The sequence below is a fragment of the Bubalus bubalis genome, chromosome 8 (genome assembly GCF_019923935.1).
Source record: "Bubalus bubalis isolate 160015118507 breed Murrah chromosome 8, NDDB_SH_1, whole genome shotgun sequence".
Classification (NCBI taxonomy): domain Eukaryota; kingdom Metazoa; phylum Chordata; class Mammalia; order Artiodactyla; family Bovidae; genus Bubalus; species Bubalus bubalis.
Genome location: NC_059164.1, coordinates 50,822,851 through 50,842,971, shown reverse-complemented (window position 1 = coordinate 50,842,971; position 20,121 = coordinate 50,822,851). Strand labels below are relative to the sequence as shown.

General features: G+C 41.7%; 1 protein-coding gene across 9 annotated transcripts in view; it reads left to right on the top strand.

Annotated features, from left to right (window-relative positions):
- The window catches only part of ST7 (suppression of tumorigenicity 7), a 277,302-nt gene that overhangs the window by 239,747 nt on the left and 17,434 nt on the right, over nucleotides 1-20,121 (top strand). For all 9 annotated transcript variants that reach the window (XM_025291143.2, XM_025291146.2, XM_025291142.2 and 6 more), the window contains one exon: nucleotides 13,372-13,522. In XM_025291143.2, the coding sequence (XP_025146928.1) occupies nucleotides 13,372-13,522 (151 nt within the window). The remainder of the gene's footprint in view (nucleotides 1-13,371; nucleotides 13,523-20,121) is intronic.

The window sequence follows — 20,121 nt, the reverse complement described above, 5'->3', positions numbered from 1 at the left end:
TAACAATAGTACCAAGTTGTGGATTTTTGTTCTGAAGGAGAGCCTCAAAGTTGTTTGACTCCAAACATGATTTCTAAAGCTTTAGATTGCAGCAAAGTGTAAGGAGGAAGCACCCCATAGACTCATGCTGCTGCTGCTGAGTCACTTCAGTCGTGTCCGACTCTATGCGACCCCATAGATGGCAGCCCACCAGGATGCCCCATCCCTGGGATTCTCCAGGCAAGAGCACTGGAGTGGGTTGCCATTTCCTTCTCCAATGCATGAAAGTGAAAAGTGAAAGTGAAGTCGCTCAGTTGTGTCCTACCCTCAGCGACCCATGGACTGCAGCCCACCAGGCTCCTCCATCCATGGGATTCTCCAGGCAAGAGTCCTGGAGTCGGGTGCCACCGCCTTCTCTGCCATAGACTCATACTGCCATCAAATTGTGTTACTCCCTTCCCGAGGAAGTGCAGCTGTGTCTCCAGCCCTACAGAAGGTGTCAACTCCTTGGATAGTTCTTCAGGACTGCTTATGATCTAATCCAACTTGTCTTTTTATTTTTTCCTAGTTTCTTCCAACAGGCCATCCTCCTCACCCTTCACCCCCACCGTTGCAAGTCACTGCTGGGAAGCGTGTACCTCCCCATACCAGAATTATTCTTCCCCTCTGGTCTCTCACTACACCACACTGATTATGTACCTACTGGTCACCTCTTTTGAGTTTGATGAGGGGTCTTAGGATCTTAATCATGCTGGTGATTTTCAAGACCTGGGTACACAGTTCAAAAAGACAAAGCTTTAAACCATTGGAGGAGTTTCCCATTCAATGTGCTTAAAATAAGAGTTTTGAATTTAAGGAGAGTTTCTCCATTTTTTAAAGAAAATTTCACTCACGTTGTTGTTGTTCTGTTGCTCAGTTGTGTCTGACTCTGCAACCCCATGGACTACAGCATGCCAGGTTTCACTGTCCTTCACCATGTAATGCTGGACCAATGAAGGGCCAGCTTGGTTCTATATTTTGTATTGTTACATTGTATTGCTATCTATTGTTTAATGGATTTTTAGCTTCAGTTTTTTTCTTCTGCTTTCCCTACAGATATGCTTTCGCACCTGCTCTGCTCTTGCTCAGCCTGACAAGGAGGGGTACATTTCTATCAGAGATCTTTACACAGATCTAAGTTAATGAGTTTATGTGCTCTTAGTATGCCACACCTCCATCTCAAGGTGAAGAGACACATTTTTGGTTTGGAGGATGTTGCATTCACTCCTTCAGGGTGCTAAAGATAAATTTCACTTTGACAAATGTCCAAAAAATGACTAAATTATTGGTTTGTTACAAGCTGCATTAGGTATGGTTTTTCCCTCCATGCTACTGCTGCTGCTAAGTCGCTTCAGTCGTGTCTGACTCTGTGCGACCCCATAGACGGCAGCCCACCAGGCTCCCCCGTCCCTGGGATTCTCCAGGCAAGAACAGTGGAGTGGGTTGCCATTTCCTTCTCCAATGAATGAAAGGGAAAAGTGAAAGTGAAGTCGCTCAGTCGTGTCCAACTCTTCTCGACCCCATGGACTGCAGCCTACCAGGCTCCTCCACCCATGGGATTTTCCAGGCAAGAGTACTGGAGTGGGTTGCCATTGCCTTCTCTGTTTCCCTCCATAGTGGTATTATAATTTTATATATATATATATATATATATATATATATATATATATATTTATTTGAGAAAAGAGTAAAGAAATCATTAATAATCCCTTCATATCTAGTCACGGTGGTGGTGGTTTAGTCACTAAGTCGTGTCTGACTCTTGCGACCCCATGGACTGTAGCCCACTAGGCTCTTCTCTGCTCATGGGATTCTCCAGGCAAGAATACTAAAGTGAGTTGACATTTCTTTCTCCAGGGGATCTTCCCAACCCAAGGATCAAACCCACGTCTCCTGCATTGTAGGTAGATTCTTTACCAACTGAGCCACCAGGGAAGCCCCCATATCTAGAAGGAGTAAGTGAAGTGAAGTCGCTCAGTCATGTCCAACTCTTTGCGACCCCATGGACTACAGCCTTCCAGGCTCCTCCGTCCATGGGATTTTCCAGGCAAGAGTACTGGAGTGGGTTGCCATTTCCTTCTCCAGGGGATCTTCCCAACTCAGGGATTGAACCCGGGTCTCCCACATGGCAGGCAGATGCTTTACCCTCTAAGCCACCAGGGAAGCCAAAAATATTTCTTTGAGCCGCTTTTTGGCGAGGGGGTCGGCAAGAATACTAGGGTGGGTTGCCATTCCCTTCTCCAGGAGATCTTTCCAACCCAGGGATTGAACCTGGGTCTCCCGCATTGTAGGCAGATGCTTTACCATCTGAGCCACCAGGAAAGTCACAGGAAGGAGTAAATATATCCCTAATTCCCAACCATATACTCCAACTGAACAGTCCATGTTAATTTTCAAAAATATGCCGTGTGATTGTGATTCCTAAGTATTAAAAAAAATGCATAGAAAAAAGGCAGGAAGAAAATAGTCTTGAATATAATCTTATGGTTGGGAATCAGGGTATGTTTACTCCTTCTTGGGGAGGATCATCAGATTTTCAGAGTTCTTTGACCTTAAAATTGTTATCCTCTAGCTTCACAGTAAAGTCCAAGTCTTTAGCCATGTGCTTTCAAAAATTTAAAAATATTTTCTGGATGATTTACTTCCTTTTTCATTATAAAAAGTATATAACATAAAATTTACCCTCTTAACAAATTTTTAAGTGTAAGCATAGTGTTGTTAACTATAAGCCCATTGTAGTACTGCAGATCTCTAGAATCTTTTCTTCTTCCTGACTGAAACTATATGCCAACTGAACAGCAACTCAGCATTTCTCTTTCCTCCCAGGTCCTGGTAACAATCATTCTACTTTCTGCTTCTATGCACTTTACTACTTTAGCTACCTCATACAGGTGGAATCATGTATTATTTGTCCTTCTGTGACTAGTTTATCTCACTTTGCATGACATCCTCCAAGTTCATCCATTTTGTTGTACAAAGCAGAATTTCCTGCCTTTTTAAGACTGAACAATATTCCAGTATGGTGTTTATATGTATACACCACATTTTCTTTCTTTATGCATTCATTGATGGAAAATTAGATTGTTTCCACTTCATTACTGTTGTGAATAATGCTGCAGTGAACATGGGAGTGCAAATATCTCTTCAATTCTGTTTTCAATGCTTTTAGATGAATCCCCAGAAGTGTGATTTTTGGATCATATTTTTTATTTTTTGAGGGGTCTTCATATTGCCTGTCCCGTTTTACATCCCGCCCCCGAACTGTGCACAGGAATTCTAGTTTCTTCACTTCCGTGCTAACACTTGTCATATTCAATTTTTTGATAGTGGCCAATCTAATATGTGTGAGGTGGTATCTCATTGCGGTTTTGATTTGCATTTTCCTGATGGTCTATGATGTTACCTTTTCATGTACCTGTTGATCATTGTATGTCTTCTTTGAAGAAATGGCTATTCATGTCCTTTGCTGAGTCTTAAATCAGTTCATTTTCACTGAGTTGGGGTTCCATTATTTATTTGGATATTAACTTCTTTTCAGATATGGTTTACAAATATTTTCTCCCATTTCATAGGTTGCCTCTTCTGTTGTTTCCTTGACTATGCAAGAGCTTTTCCTTTTAATGTAGTCCCACTTGTCTACTTTGCTTTTGTGGCTAGTGCTTTTGGTATCATATCCAAGCCATCATTGCCAAGACCCAGTGTTAGGAAATTTTTCCTATGTGTTTAAGTCTTAATGCATTTTGAGTTGATTTTTGCCTATGGTGTAAAATACAGGTGCAATTTTATTCTTTAGCACGTGGATATCCAGGTTTTCCAGCACCATTTGTTGAAGAGAATGATTTGTTTTTTTGTGTTCTCTAATTGTAGGCATCAGTTTGAGGTCATCTCAACTAGTGAATGTCTTTGGGCATAAAGATTTTTTTTGGTCTTTAAGATTATTAAATTTATCTTAGGATAAATTTACATAATAAGAATGACTGAATAGCATATAGAAGCATTTAGGGTTCTTAATATTTATTGCTGAATTGCTTACCAAAAAAAGTATAGCAGTTTACACTCGCATCAGCTGGTGACTCTTTTCCATTTTATCACACTCTCACCAACATGGAGCAGTTTGTCTAAAACCAAAAAAAAAAAAAAACAGAAGGAAAATAGAAATGATGATTTTTATTAAGTACAGACAGATGTAATTCTGTTCTTTTACTTTGTATTTCTTTGCCACTGCTAGTAATGTGGAACATCATCAGCTATTTGTGTTTATTCTTGTCTGAATTGTCAGGCCCAGTATGTAGAGTTCCTGTTGTTACTGGGAAAATGTTAATTACAATGATGATGCAAGGGGTATGAACATAAGTAAGCAGACTCATCAAGTATTATTGGAGAAGTTCAAAAGTATTTGAAACAAGAACTCCCACTTCCTGTCCACAAGACCAGAGGGAAGTATGGGAAGGAAGAGTTAATTGGCTCCCTGCTAGGTTTCTTGTTTTGATAAAATGGGGATAAGAATAAAGGCTTCATAAGGTTGATGAAAAGTAAGTGGAATTCCACCGCGTAGCTTGTTCGGAACATAGTAGGTGTGCAGTACGTACTGGCCCTTTCGTCGCCTCCTCCCTCGTACCCTTGGCTATTTCCGCACTTGCACGCTGGCCAAGTACAGGCTGTTTAGAAACGTACTTTAATGACTTCTTAGACTGCCATAGTCTGAAGAAGTATAGCCAGAGAGAGTAACAGTGGCGCTACAGTGCCCCGACCTGGAGTGCCCACGGGTTCTCCTCAGCCTCCAGACTTAGAAGAGGCTCTAGCATGTTCCGGCTGCAGCTGTTGTCTTCATGAATTTCTAGTTGTAACTGCTGGCTAAGTCCTTCACTTGTGACTGATTAAGAGTTACCCATTTCCGACCTCTGCCTCGTACCCAGATTCTAGCACAGTCATTCCTACTTGCCACCACCAAAAAAAACCCAAACCAAACAACAACAAACTAATTAATAATGATGTATTATTTTTAAAGCAATAAACAGTTTTTTTTTCCCTCCTATTGCAGTTTTACGTGAAACCTCAGTGAACAAAGTAATTAAAAGTAGAATCACTCTGGTTGAAACTGGGATGAGAAGGCTGGTAGCCCTGCAACCCCAAGGCACCTCTTCATACAGTTTAAAAAATAACAGAAGCCTGGGAGCCATCCCCATCACCGCAGGATAGTCCCAAACTCATGAGGTCCCACCCTTAGAATAGGAGGCACCACACATTCTGAGCCCTGGGTGGTTGGAATACTTGGGTGCTGTGGGTGGAGCTGTTGAGGGAGAAAAATCAAGAAAAATCACCAGGACCAAAGGAGGAAAACTTTCCTCTTCATCTTGCCCCAAATCCCAGTGCTGCTAAATCTCAGGCTTGTCTTCCTGGGCCCCGCCAGGGGCCTGCAGGGGGTGCATAGACATCCTGAGGGTGCTGGCAGAAAAGGGCTCACCACACTCCTGACCCTCAGTCAGCAACAGGGCAGCCTGGGCGCCTGCCACAGAACTTTGAGGTGAGGGTCTAGTTTTTAAATGATAAAAGGAGCATGGAAGGAAAGGCATAAGAAAATGTAGAGGGAAGAATGAAGAATGTTATGACAGAAATGCACTCCCATTAAAAATTTTGCATTTTTCTTTAAAAGAAAAGTTCGTCTCATGTTAATCTAAAATTTCATGGGGATTTCTAGAGGTTTGTGGGGAAAAGCATCCTGGTAAATGTATATGCTAATGGTGTATCCACGGGACTTTGTTATAGTGATGGAAATTCTGTTTCTTGCAAACACTAATGTAATCCTCCCTTTATATCTTAGTAAAGCTGATTGACAGAGTATAAAATTGCTTTTTAATCAAATTTAGGAAACAAAATGTGTCGTGGGTTTTAGCATTTAAAAGTGCTTGAAGCGTGGAAGCAGAAACTTAGAATGCCCTGGCAGATTGTCTATGATATTGTATGTCTATGGTACATTTCAGAAATATTATTATTTCAATATAAGTTTCTTTGACTTGAGTCATATTTTGTTCCAAAGCTTTTTTGGATTAGAGAAAGGAGAATGTATTGTGGAAATAGGACCCAGGGAAAAATGAACACAAACCAGTTTTTAGCCACATTTCTCAAAAACAGAAAGTTTCTAAGAGGTCTCTCTAACAAAAAGCAGTGTAGCTGCTTCCACAGAGGATACTCCCACCCAGAACCCCCTGTCCCCCAGCTCATCCTATGTGATGTTTCCTCAGCCTCTGGTCCCCCTGACCACGTTCTATATCGAGGGCATCTTGGCTCTGTGCCACCTTCTCCCTGTGCCACTGCTGCCTCTCCGGGCTCTCCTCCTGCAGCACTTCCTCCCTGCCCTCCCTCAGGTTGGCTCTCAGTTCTCTCCTTTCCTTCTGGAAGCCCTCCTGGGAGACCTCGTGTACTCCCGCTTCTTCTGCCTCTCTGCTCCCCGCACATCCAGACCAGCATGCCTTCACTCCTCCCTTCAGGCCGTCACTCCAGAGGTGTTTTGTAGGCACTTCAGTTGTTTTTGTTATTTCCCACCACTAAGCCTCTTCCTCCTCTGGTGTCTTTATCTTAGCTGATGATCTCCCATTATGGTAGTTTCCTAAACTAGAAATATCTCAATCACCTTGAGTCCTTCTCTCATCCTCAGACTCAGCCAGGTGGCAAGTCCAGGGGAAGTCCCCCCTCTTCAGTCTCATCGGCCCTCACTTGGACAGGAGCTTTTTAAGACTTTTCTAACCTTAGTCTGTTCCTATCTGGTGCTGCTACACATGACTTGCCCATTTCTTTATGGAGAAACTTTGGTACAAACTGTACCAACTCTCTTCCCAGTGCCTACTGCAGGGGTTTTCAGACTCTGCCTAGGAGCCATTAGAGTCTTCAGTCCTTCTTGGGTGCTTCCCTTAAGATCCCCCACAGCTTTGTTTTACATCAACTTCACATTCTGTGTTATGTTTCTTTTTCTCTTCAAAACAGAATTTTCAGGGTCTCACAGTTTGAAACCACAGAATAACTCAGGGGAAAGGTTGTACTCTGGAGCAAATCACGCAATGCCTTTTACATGCACGTTTCCTGCTTCACCCCCTGGAGAGTAGCATGAAACCTGAGTTCCAGGGTAGGTTCCATCACACACAAATCGTGCAACCCTGGGCAAGCTATTTAACTTCCCAAAGTGTCCAGTTTTTTTTTTTCATCTGTAAAATAGGAATAATAATACCAGCTCCCTCACACAGTTGTAAGGAGTACCTGAGATAAGTATGCTTGACATGTGTTAGTGCTTCATCAGGGTTGGCCATTCCTGTCAGGTTAGCACTCAAGCCCTTCAAGACTGCAAACCCATTATGCCCTGTGATGCTTTGGCCCAGCCTTACAGTGGCTTCCACCTCCCCTCATCTTTACAGTTAAACTCTTGTTTATTTAGTAAGACTGACTCATATTTTCCTCTTTCTGTGAAGCTGTCCCAGAGACAATGTTCCTCATTTGCTTCCTTAGTACTAAGTATATGCCTCTTACTAAGATAGTTATCATGTTGAATTTTATTGTTTCTTTGTCTGTACATGTGTGCACATATGCATGTTCTCACACACACACACACACACACACACACACACGTATACTCTCTCTCTCACACTCACACTCCTACAAAGATTAAAGGTCACCAAGGTAGGGACCTGACCTGATCATGTCCATGCACTTGAGGTGACTTGTGGATGTGCCCATATCTGTGCCCCTGGGGTAAGCTATGGGTCCTTCCACATGTGTCATTGGAGAACACTGTGGCCACTTCTATGGGCTTCCAAGGTGGCACAGAGCCCGCTTGCCAGTGCAAGAGCTGCAGGAGATCCAGGTTCCATCCCTGGGTCAGGAAGATCCCCTGGAGGAGGAAATGGCAACCCACTCCAGTATTCCTGGTCTGGAGAATCCCATGGACAGAGGAGCCTGGTGGGCTACAGGCCATAGGGTCGCAAAGAGTGAGATATGACTGGGCATGTATGCGTAACATGTGGCCACTGCTATATCTGTGCCCTTGGGGGACAGCACTCCCATAATTTTTCTTGGGATAAACGGTGGACATGCTGTATTTTAGGAATGAAGCAAAGTAGCTGATGAATAGGTAAGTGAACCAGCAAGAAGCAGTGAGCTTGAGAAGAGGACCCGTGGGTGGTACTACAGCTCACCAGGCTGAATTTGGCATTTCAGCTTTGCTTTGTGCTTGTCTTCATACCGGTCAGTTGATGACCCCTGGCAGCCAGTTCTCTTTAGCTGAACTGCTACTACTATAAAATTGCTGAAGTGTTTTACCGAGAAACAGATTCAATCATCTGTGGGACATATATCCACAGGAAACACAACTTCCCTCCACAGTAATTTAAATACTTCATTTGTTTGTTGGTTAGCAAAAAATAGCTTCTATTTAGTGAATACTCATGTGCCAGGAACTGTGTGAATGCTTTACAACTATTATCCTATGTAGTATACATAAGTTAGAGCAGCAAGAGGGTGTTTTATTATTCTGTTTTAACAGATGAGCAAACTGAGTTTAAAAGAATTGCATAACTTGTCTGAGGCCTCTTAGCAGAATAGTGGAGACAGGATTCAAGCAGCAGTTTAAGGGAGCAGGGAGCAGATGAGCAGTGGGACTGGGCAAAGGACTGTGCACCTGAGGCCCCACTGCAGCATGGTCAGAGCAAGCTGTGGTCCCCTCAGGCATCTGTTCTATTCCAGCATGTGTCCTACTGACTCCAGGGAGTGGACATCACTGGAACTCAGAATATGCAGCATGGCTTCCCGGTAGCACTAGTTTATTCTCCGAGCCCTTTACTGGTGTTTTTAACACATCATTTCTAAGCTTAAAGCCTCTTTCAGAGCCAGTTGCACCAAAGCACTGAAGACATGAAAAATTGCTCTCCCTGGTTATCTTGTTTGTGTGATTTGCTTTTTATGTTTCTGATATAAGTCTAGAAAATAGTTTTGTTTTTATATATGCACACACACGCATGCACATACACATATATGTAGAGAGAGATAAAATATTAAAATGCTTATTACAGAAAACTTGGAAAGCATAGAAAAAGTGGAAAAATCTTCATAAGATCAGTATTTTCCACCATTAACATTCAATCTGTGACCTTCCAATGCTTTTAATCACTACACGTACATTTGTATTACCAAAATCACAATCTGTGTGATACATTTGTTTTGTTCTTTCTTCATTTAGTGATATATCATGAACGTTTCCTCATGCTAATAAATATTCTTCCACTACCTGATTTTGGATGAGGAACATGTACTTCATGTTCCTCATCTAAATGTACTGGAGTCTAATTAATTTGTTCTTTCTCATTTTCTTTATCCCATGTTTTTGCCAGTTATTTTCATAGGACTTTCTGCTGTTACTGGTGTTGAAAATCCAGAAAGGGAGTATGGACTATTTGGCATTAATATCTGTGTGAAGGATAACTTTGGAATCATGTTCACTCTAATTATTATAGAATTTTAAGACCTTAACAGAAGAGATCTGAGCAGTCACCTGGGGTAGCCTATGACGGGGCACCTCCCTCCTACACCTTTCCTGACAAGTGAACCAGCCTCTGCTCACAGACCTCCATAAGCAGACACCACTCAGCTCCTATTCATCTATGCTAATGCGTTATGTTCCTATCTTGAGCTTAGGAACCAGATTCTGACACAAACAGATTTTGAAAAGTTGTTTCCGAAACCTTTAGAAGCATGTGCTTCAAGAGCAATGTGATTTGAGAATTTGGGAAGGAAGTCAGAGGCAGGATGGCAGGCAAGATAGCGCAGAATGCTGGCTTAGCTAATCGAAGCCAAGGAACTGCTGCAGACAGGCAGGGAGTGTTCTCTGATTTGCAAGCTACAGTTATTCTAATTGATTTCTGCATAGTTGTGGATAGGGATCTGCCCTCTTCCATTTATTTTTCTCTCGACAAGTAAGATGTGAAATGTTGTTCCATGCCTTTCTAATTTAAATGTTGCACATGTTGAGAACTAATCTTGCCAACCATTTTCAACCAGGCCAGAAACATAACACACTGTTGTTATTAGCCTTCATTATTTGGTTAGAGCCAACATTTTGTTTGAAACCATGCTGCAGTATAAATCTCCTTTATAGACAAAACCTGTTTATGCCATAAAGTAGATGCAATGGGAAGGCAGCTGAGTTTTCTTGGTGAGCTGCACTGCTTCGTCTCATGAGGCTGATAAGGCCAGGGATGCTCATTTTGAGAGACTTCTTGGGAAATGAGATTCATGTTCTTTGGGATCTTATGCCTGAGCTGAGACATATAACTAATCTAAGGTGGTATGTGAAAAGTACACATACACAGAGATCAGAGGGAGCTAAGAGGAGAAACAGAGCATTACCTCACAGCCCATCCTGGGGGCTGTGGACAGTGTCCTTGAAGCCATATGCACCACATTCAGTCAACAGGCTGAGTAAACCAGCTGTCTCATACACATGTGCATTACTGCTTTCCAGATATTATGTAGACACCCTGGTGGCCAGTAATATTTTTAAATGAATTCTTGTATTATTACTATTTATTGTAACTTTTTGCCTTTCTGTGTATTTTTGATCAGTAGATTCGACACACATCTGTGAAATTTTTTCATGTTATAAATGGTTTCGATTACTTGAAGATTAGAAGCTTCCATTGTTTGAATCAGTGCTGTCCACTAGGACTTTCTGTGATCACGGAAATGTCTCTGCCTTGTTCAGTAGTGTAGTCATTAACTCCTTACAGCGCTTGAGGACTTGAAATATGGCTAGTGGGAACTGAGGAACTGAATTTTTAATTTAATTTAATTTTAATTGATAAATAGATACACATTAAATAGAGGATACCATGTTGGACAACACAGATCTAATATATCCCTTTGTAGATAATTTTCTAAAAGTCCTCCTTCCTTCCCCAAGTTCCTTCTGCCACACCCCTTCCTGGGTTGTTTAGGCTTCTACCCACTTGTGGGTATCTACCAGGCCCACTTCTTCTCAGGTGCTCCTATTCCTGAAGGTTTTTTAGCCCAAGAGAAGGGTTCTCTCACAGATGCTTAATGATATGATTTTGAAAGCCTTTCCTAATCATAGAAATGAAACGGAATGGTAAGTTACACTTTTCTTTCAACTACCATCCAATCCTTAGGAACTTGAGGTTTCTATTTTCTTGGGGTACATGAGATAGTGGTTTTCATATTGAGTTTTTTTCAAAGGTCATATAACATGATCCTTCTTTAGAGTTGACTGTTTGGTAGGCTGTAAATAATTATTCAGTTCAGTTCAGTTAGTTACTCAGTCGTGTCCGACTCTTTGTGACCCCATGAATCGCAGCATGCCAGGCCTCCCTGTCCACCACCAACTCCTGGAGTTCACCCAAATTCATGTGCATCGAGTCGGTGATGCCATCCAGCCATCTCATCCTCTGTTGTCCCCTTCTCCTCCTGTCCCCAATCCCTCCCAGCATGAGGGTTATTAGAAACTCAGAAATCAAAGTCTTATTCTAGGGCACTCATTAAGCAAGAAATTTTCCCTTTCCTTTGCTCTCTTGATGATTATTGAGAGTGACCAAAAGGTCTTCCTTCTCTAACTTTGAAAAAAATCAACACAGCTCAGAGCATTTTATGTTATGACTCTTGGGGCCTTCTAAGATCATCATGGGCAGTGGCAGCATATGATATAACTTCTGTTAAGGTAAAATCACAAGATGATAGCCAAATATCTCTGAATGTAAAATTCACCTTTATATTATGTTGATATTTATTATAGATACAGTGCTAGTACGATTAGTAGGTAATTCAAAATGATTATCTTTCCCAAAAGATTTGTGTTGTGCAGTGTTTTAAAGCAAGATGAAGGAAGAAAGCAACATGTAGAATTCAAAAAAGCATATGAACTCCTGCCCTAGGAGCTCTCATCAAACTAATGACCACCTTTCATGGACCAGCCTGGGAAGAGGTCTCTCTCTGGAGGAGGGCCTTCAAACCCATTCGCTCCACAAGGGTGAAGGTGCAAGCTGCTCTCTGCTGCCCTTGGGGTGAGCCTTCTCACTTCCTGCTCTTCCTGCTTTGAGGCTCAGAGTTCTTTTCAGATATCAGACCCAGAGCAAGGGAAGTTTCATTTGCTGAACCCAGAGGCCAGAATGTGTCCACCCGGCTCCTGCTTGGCAGTGTGCCCTGACACCGAACACGCCTAGAGGCAAGGGAGCTTAAGGCCACTGTGCTCCCGTGCCAGTGTACACAGTGAGATGAGAAGGGAACGCTGATGGGTGTCTCGTAACCTCCATTCTGTGTCTTTGGATTCTTCCACTCTTCACCCTCTCTTATAAATTTCCTCCAACACATGAATCCAGACGGTTGTTTCTGACATTAAAGTTGTGTTGGACATCTCTTCTCATAGCACCTCCATTCGCTGTGGTGGTGCCGTTTTCATGAAACACGTCCCTCGGTGGTCTGCTAATCTCCTTCTGATAGGAGATGCGTGGGTTGTTGCGACTGTGGTTGACAGTTGGGTGGGTGTCTGTGTGCTGGGGACAGATCCAAAGGGGAGGTGGTGAGGCGTGGAGCATGGGGAAGGCCAGCCAGCAAAGACCAGTGAGCTTTTGCAAATATAAAATACCAGCCTGAATTTGCTTCCCTTTCTATTCTGTAGTAAACACAGGAATACAGACAGAAACTTAGTCTTCTCTGAGCCCCCAGGAAGAATATCCATCCTCTCCCTGTGCTCTTGAGGCCCCTGAAGTGTTTGAAAGGAGCCAAAGGAAGAGCATGCTTTGGGGTCTGTTCTGCTCCCTCCCTCTGGGCCTTCCTGTGCCCCGGCTGCCACCTGTCCTCCAGCATCAGAGAAGCTACAGGTGACCCTTTCCACAGGACCCTGGCCTTCTCCTTGATAGATCTGTATAGAAAAACTAATGGGCAGTGCTCATCGTCCTCGTCTCTCTACTGCGGTTGGTTTAGGCATATGACTTCTTACCCTTCATGTGTGTGTTTCATGTATTGTCCTTCTGGTTACAAAATTATACCAAATGATCGTATCTTCTAAATTTTCCTTTTTCTGCTTGAGTCTCTATGTATGTATTTCTTTGATTAGAATGTCTTAGCCTGAAAGCCTCTGATCTTCACTGTCGGAAACTAGTACAAGGCTAATTATCTGTCAGCAAACTTTGGATTGCTGGATGTTTCCATAATTGCCCTCAAATGTGGTAATGAGGTTGCAGGTTTGAGGAAGCACTTATGAACAGCGGCTTTGGGGAAATTAACCTCTCCATTTTCAATATTGAATTCCAAATTGCTGTGTATTAATGCATCTGTCTCCTGCCTTTTGTTAAATTTCAGTACCTACTAGAAATGAAAAGCTTAATCCTGCCCCCAGAACACATCCTGAAGCGAGGGGACAGTGAAGCAATAGCATATGCATTCTTCCATCTGGCGCACTGGAAGAGGGTAGAAGGAGCTTTGAATCTTCTCCATTGTACATGGGAAGGCAGTAAGTAATTTTCTTTCTTTGAAATATATATATTTTTTTAAGCACGAAAACATGCTAAAGCTGTTTTTGCCCTGAGCATTTGTGATGAATGATGAAGATTTACATATCTATAGGCAATGGCAACCCACTCCAGTGTTCTTGCCTGGAGAATCCCAGGGACAGGGGAGCCTGGTGGGCTGCTGTCTATGGGGTCGCACAGAGTCGGACATGACTGAAGTGACTTAGCAGCAGCAGCAGCTCTGCTCTCTAACCACATCACAGAGATGTGGTTAATTACTCAGGCTCTCTGGTTTCCCAGTGGCAGTGGGTGTTATTGTGGTGATGCTGCCTCTGCACCTCAAAAAGGCAAGTTTATACAGCAGAGGGGTTGAATCTGGACTGTTCCAGCAGTTGTGCTATGCTTAGTTGCTCAGTCATGTCTGACTTTTTGCAACCTGCCAGGCTCTTCTGTCCATGGGAATTCTCCAGGCAAGAATACTGGAGTGAGTTGCCATGCCCTCCTCCAGGGAATCTTCCCAACCCAGAGATCAGAGGAGCACTCTACTCCTGGAAACCCTCCTTGGAGACCCAGACAGCCCCTCGGCATCATGGGAGTCTTTGGCATGAAGCCAGGCTCCTTGCTGGGCTCTGATGACCACTTCCAGATGGCCTTTATGGGAGGGTTGGCTGAAGAGCCACAGTTCTCCTCTAGGAGACCTCTGTTGGCCAAACAAAAAGGAGCAGCAGTTATACTTCAGGACAACTGGACCCTAGTATGGTGGCAGGGGTAGCCTTGTGTGTTGAAGAATAAATGCCTGTTAGATGGATGTGGGGATACATTGATCTGAGCAGCTACACTAGCATTCTGTGCAAGAAGAAGTGGCTGTAATGGTGGGTGAGACATGCTCCCAGCCCCAGAGAAGCATCTCATCCAATTGGAAGGAGTAACCAGCAGCATTAGCAGCTGCTCAGTGATTTTTCAAATGGGAGAGACCTATGGGGTAGAGCAGTCATGGGTAACCTTATAGGTCACATGAGATTTGAACCAAGCCTTGAAGAACTAGGACAGTTTTATACGCAAGGACATTGTGAACAGTGCTAAGTGTGTGGGAGGAGCTGTTGGGGAGAATGAAAAGGGCTCAAGATTGTGGATTATTGAACAACATGTATGTTGACACTGCTATCATAAATTTAAGCAAAACAAGCATAACATGTAGCACGGGTTTTCCCCCCCTCATGGGGAAAACAAATTTTAGAGTCTTCTGATAATTTTTCCTTAGTTCACCCCTACTCTGATCAGCCTCACAAGCAAATGTCTTTTTAATCCCTTTCACTGTTTATTTTTGCTCCTTCCATTTCCATTTTGCCAATCTTCTACTCTTCCCTTTTCCTGCCCTTCCCTAACCCAGCAGGAATCTAAACTGGTACAGGAAAGGGGTGGGGAGCAGTCAAATGAGATGGAGTAAAAGCAACTTGACAGAGATAGGACTCCAGTTGATTGAAAGTTTTTTTGTTTAGTTGTTTGGAAAATACTTCTTCAGAGAATTGTAGCGGGTCTAGTCAAATCATTTACTGTTTATACCTTGAGGGGTGGTGACTTGGTGGGTATTTCTGCACTTACTCTGTAAGTGTAATAATCTACTCCAAGTGTCCTGGTCCTGGTATTTGGATGTGTTAAGACAGCAGACTCAGGGTGTGTGTGGACACGTGTGCAGTTCTCTCTGGCTTGGGCTTATTGTTGCATTTATGGTGTTCTATACAAATGAGACAAAAGGAATTTTTATTTAAACATAAGAAAGGAAGAGATAAAGCCCAGCAAGACTGAACATGAGAGGCCTTTCCTAGTATTAGTCATGGTAAAATTAAATGGACAAATTGGCTTACCAAGTAAGAACATATATATATAGATTCAGTTCAGTTCAGTTCAGTCACTCAGTTGTGTCTGACTCTTTGCGACCCCATGGACTGTAGCACGCCGGGCCTCCCTACCCATCACCAACTCATGTCCTTTGAGTTGGTAATACCATCCAACCATCTCGTCCTCTGTTGTCCCCTTCTCCTCCCGGCCTCAATCTTTCCCAGCATCAGGGTCTTTTCAAATGAGTCAGTTCTTCACATCAGATAGCCAAAGCATTGGAGTTTCAGCTTCAACATTAGTCCTTCCAGTGAACACTCAGGACTGATCTCCTTTAGGATGGACTGGTTGGATCTCCTTGCATTCCAAGGGACTCTCAGGAGTCCCCTCCAACACCACAGTTCAAAAGCATCAATTCTTCGGTGCTTAGTTTTTTTTATAGTCCAACTCTCACATCCATACATGACTACTGGAAAAACAAAAGCTTTGACTAGACAGACCTTTGTTGGCAAAGTAATGTCTCTGCTCTTTAATATGCTGTCTAGGTTGGTCATAACTTTTCTTCCAAGGAGCAAGTGTCTTTTAATTTCATGGCTGCAGCCACCATCTGCAGTGATTTCGGAGCCCAGAAAAATAAAGTCTGTCACTGTTTCCATTCTTTCCCCATCAATTTGCCATGAAGTGATGGGACCAGATGCCATGATCTTAGTTTTCTGAATGTTGAGTTTTAAGCCAACTTTTTCATTCTCCTCTTTCACTTTCATCAAGAGGCTTAGTTCTTCTTTGCTTTCTGCCATAAGGGTAGTATCATCTGCATATCTGAGGTTATTGATATTTCTCTCCACAATCTTCATTCCAGCTTGTGCTTCATTTAGCCTGGCATTTCTGATGATGTACTCTGCATGTAAGTTAAATAAGCAGGGTGACAACATACAGCCTTGACGTACTCCTTTTTCAATTTGGAACCAGTCTGTTGTTCCATGTCGAGTTCTCACTGTTGCTTCTTGACCTTCAATTTATAGATTGGTATCTTGGAAATATAGTAATAGAAGCTTATTGATTGGATCTGATTGATAAAATAGTCCTATAGAAAAGGTCAGAAGAGGGATGGGGCAATAAGTGATAAAGACACAGTGTTAGGAATGGCATAACTGTAAAAATAAAAAATAATGAAAAAATTGTTTGGAAGTTAGTTACCCATATTACCAGATAACAATGGGGAGATGCTTTGGAAACACTGGGAAGGACAGTGACATTTTGAGAGAAGGGAAGTGACACAGTGATCCCCACATCAAGCAGTGATGTACCATTGGGGGGATGTAATTACCTCAAATTAGATGGGTGGAACACTTTATTAGAATAAAAAGAAATGGTGAGTTTTTAGACACTAAACATTATGGCAGAGCAGTCAGGGACCTATATGAAAGGAAAACTCTGCATTTAATCCTTATAGATAATTAAGAACCAAGCCAGGAAATTACACAGCTTTTCAGTTTTCAAAAAGAGAATTGTACCATTCAGTTTTAGAAAAGAGAACCATGAGAGTGCTTACCAGGTGGCTACCTTAGTTAGTAGTTAATTGAGGGCCTTAGTAGAGGATCCCAAGAACCTTGAAGAATGTTTGTGTAACAGTGTAATTCACAGAGGGTTTGCATTTCCATCATTTCATGGACTCCTGATAAAGTTCTAAGTCAGGCAGGACAAAGGTGGTCATGTTAGATGTTCAAGAGAGAAGCAGGTTCGCTGAGGTGAGCAACCTATTGAACGTCCTGCAGGCACTGATGTTAGAATCAGGCTTACTGTGTCTTCACTGCTCTTTTCTGTAATACCAGCTATTTAGGCCTTACCTGGATAGATTAAAGAGAAGAGGAGCAACCATCTCTGAAACATTTGTTTAGAAGCCCTCAATTTGTACCACTACTTACTTAAGGCTGGGGTATTCCTATGCTCTTTCTAATGTTTTGAAAGCTAATCATTCTACATAAAATTATATGTTTTTATTAAATATTGACTTAAACATTTAAAATATAGAATGAGCCCAATTTAATATAAAAATACATTGTATGTATGAAAAAAGGTAAAAGAAGTTAGAAATAGATATACCTTTAAGTAGATTTTTAAGTGATTTTTTTTCTTCATATTTGTATTTTTCAAACGTGCTACAATAACCATATATATTTTCTTTAAGCATAAAAACTTACATGTATATATGTACATGTATATATATGTATATGCATGTATTTAGAAAATAATCTTTCATTACAAACAGTTTTGTCTTTGTTTAAAAAATACAAAGCTATAAATCTGTCTTGAAATTTAGGAGAAGGAATTACCACTCCAACTTCAGGCAGTTGTGTGCGATTGTTTGACAAGACTTCTAGATCTCTGTCCATTCTAAGTTAAGTGGAGGCATCAAAGCTCTGGATTTTAAATCAAAAGACTTGGATTAGAATTCTGGCTCAGCTACCCATTTACTGATACTAACATACCCGTTTTTTGAAAACTGTGAAGTGCTGATGATATTGAATGCCACCGCCCTATTCCAAGTTGGTGAGCTTCAGGGCAGTTGCTCTGAGGGCTGCTACAGTACAGGAACCACTCCTTTTCCCGCTCCGGAGTCAGTGGGGCTCCCCTAGACTGCCCGTGCCTAAGCGCAGGAGGCTGCACTTCCTCCAGTTCACCACTGGGTGGCGCCTTTTGACATCTCCAGTCTCATAGTCTAGGTTTTCACCTTTAAATCATTTTTTCCTTCATTCTGAAATTTAAGACCATTCCCCAACTCCCTTCCAGTTCCTCTTTTTCACTAGAAAGAGAATTCAGAAAGGAAGGTAACTACCTAATTTCAGTAGGTTCCGTGTTAAAAGTGAGTATTCTTTCAAAAATTCACTTTATCTTTTAGAAAAAGAATTAAAAGCCTTATGTCAAAAGTGTTGGTTAGGGGTAGGGATGGGGTATAGTTTTCTTTGCTTTTTAATGAGTTTATTATGTTGGAGCACTAGTCATCTTGTGGAATTAAGTGACTCTCCCACCAATCAGGCTGAAATAACTCACATTTTTGATAAAACCCCAAAGTCCAGCTGATGCATGGCAGAGATTGTTTGGGTTTGAAACATATGGTGGTTTGAAGAAAAAAAAAACCTGAATCCTCAACCACAAATACATCAGCATTTCAAAGGTTTGTAAAATGTTTGATTCATCACTATCCCAACCCCTGAAATTACACAATGTGTTTCTAAAAGTCAAGATAATCAAGAAAGGGGAAATGTTTTAATTTATTTAAGATTTAAAAACATGTTCTTAAGTTCATTACACAACTGCCACATTATCTGAATTATATTTATTTTAAGCACTGTAGGTTCTGGTTATCTTTACAAACATGTACACACATGACTGCAAGTATATGTTGAATATAAAAAACATACATGAATGAGGAAACTCATTTGAACTGTGTCTTTAGTTACAATGGTATTGTGCCTTATGGTGCCCTGTTTTAAATGGCACGTCTTCTAATTTACCTGTATTAAATTCTGATGTGGCCTTATCTCCCTCCTGCCTTGATATTTTCAAGGCTCTGATTTGGCTGTATTTATTTTATAAAGTGAGGTAGTCTGCTGACCGCAACTGGAGATTTAATTTTCAGGTTCCATATATCAGAAAACTAGAATACCATGGGGTAAATCACTTAGCTTTTCTTTGTTTCCATTTTCTTCCTCACTTGATCTTTATTTTCTTTTTGAAGATTTTTTTTCCCCAAAAAATTCACTAAATAATGTATAAGATTTGAAGGTGGTGTTTCTTAGGGGGATTAAGGCAAATCTTTCCTTTGAGAGGAGAAAATGGCCCATTGTTGAAGCAAAGGATGAGATTCTGATTCTAATTTATTCTCTTTGAACCCGATGGTAAATGCTACTGGCTGTAAGATGTGATCCTTGGGGCATTTCCTCTAATCAAACCTTTCCTCCAAATGCCTGGCACCTTTGAGACTGCTAAAGAGAAATTCTCCCACCCTTCAGCCCATGGATCCAAGGCTAAATTTTATACTTTGGGAGAAAACAGTGGCAGCTGAAGTCCCTGGCCATAGCCAACTTATACTAGTAGCTGGAATCCAGATATTGTATGATGCTTCCCCACCTACTGCCCAGTAGAACCAGCTTGCTCCTTTCACTTATTCAGTTTTGAGCAACTGACCATAATTTGGATCCACTGGGGCTTTTAAAGGGAAAATTCTGTCTCTTCCCTACTGTGCATTAATTTATTCATTCCTTTATTCAGTGAACATTTATAGGCATTCTTTTGGGGATATCAAGATAAGTAAGAGTCTGAAATGCTTTGGGAGAAACAATGTGTGTGTGTGTGTGTGTGTGCACATATACTCACATACATGTGCACATGTAGGTGTACATATAGTGTGGGTAGGAGCAGAGCTATCAAGGAAGCAGGAACAGAGTATTAGAGTGTTACAGGTCACTAAGAAGCTAGTGACTCTGCTCCAAAACTCTAGAATTTTTCTTTGAAATTGGAATAGAACATCTTGTAATCTAAAAGGAAAGTGGTTTTCCAAGGCCATATAACTAGATAGTGAAAAAATGTGTATCAGAATCCAGAGTTTTGGCTTTTGAATTTTCTTTGTTGTTGTCCCCAAAGCTTCACAAAAGACAGAGAACCTTTATGGCCATTGCCTATGTTACAGTCAATAGAACATAAAATGTGGGTTGTGATGATAATTTTCTATTCTATCATTTGTACTTCTAATTGTTCACAAATA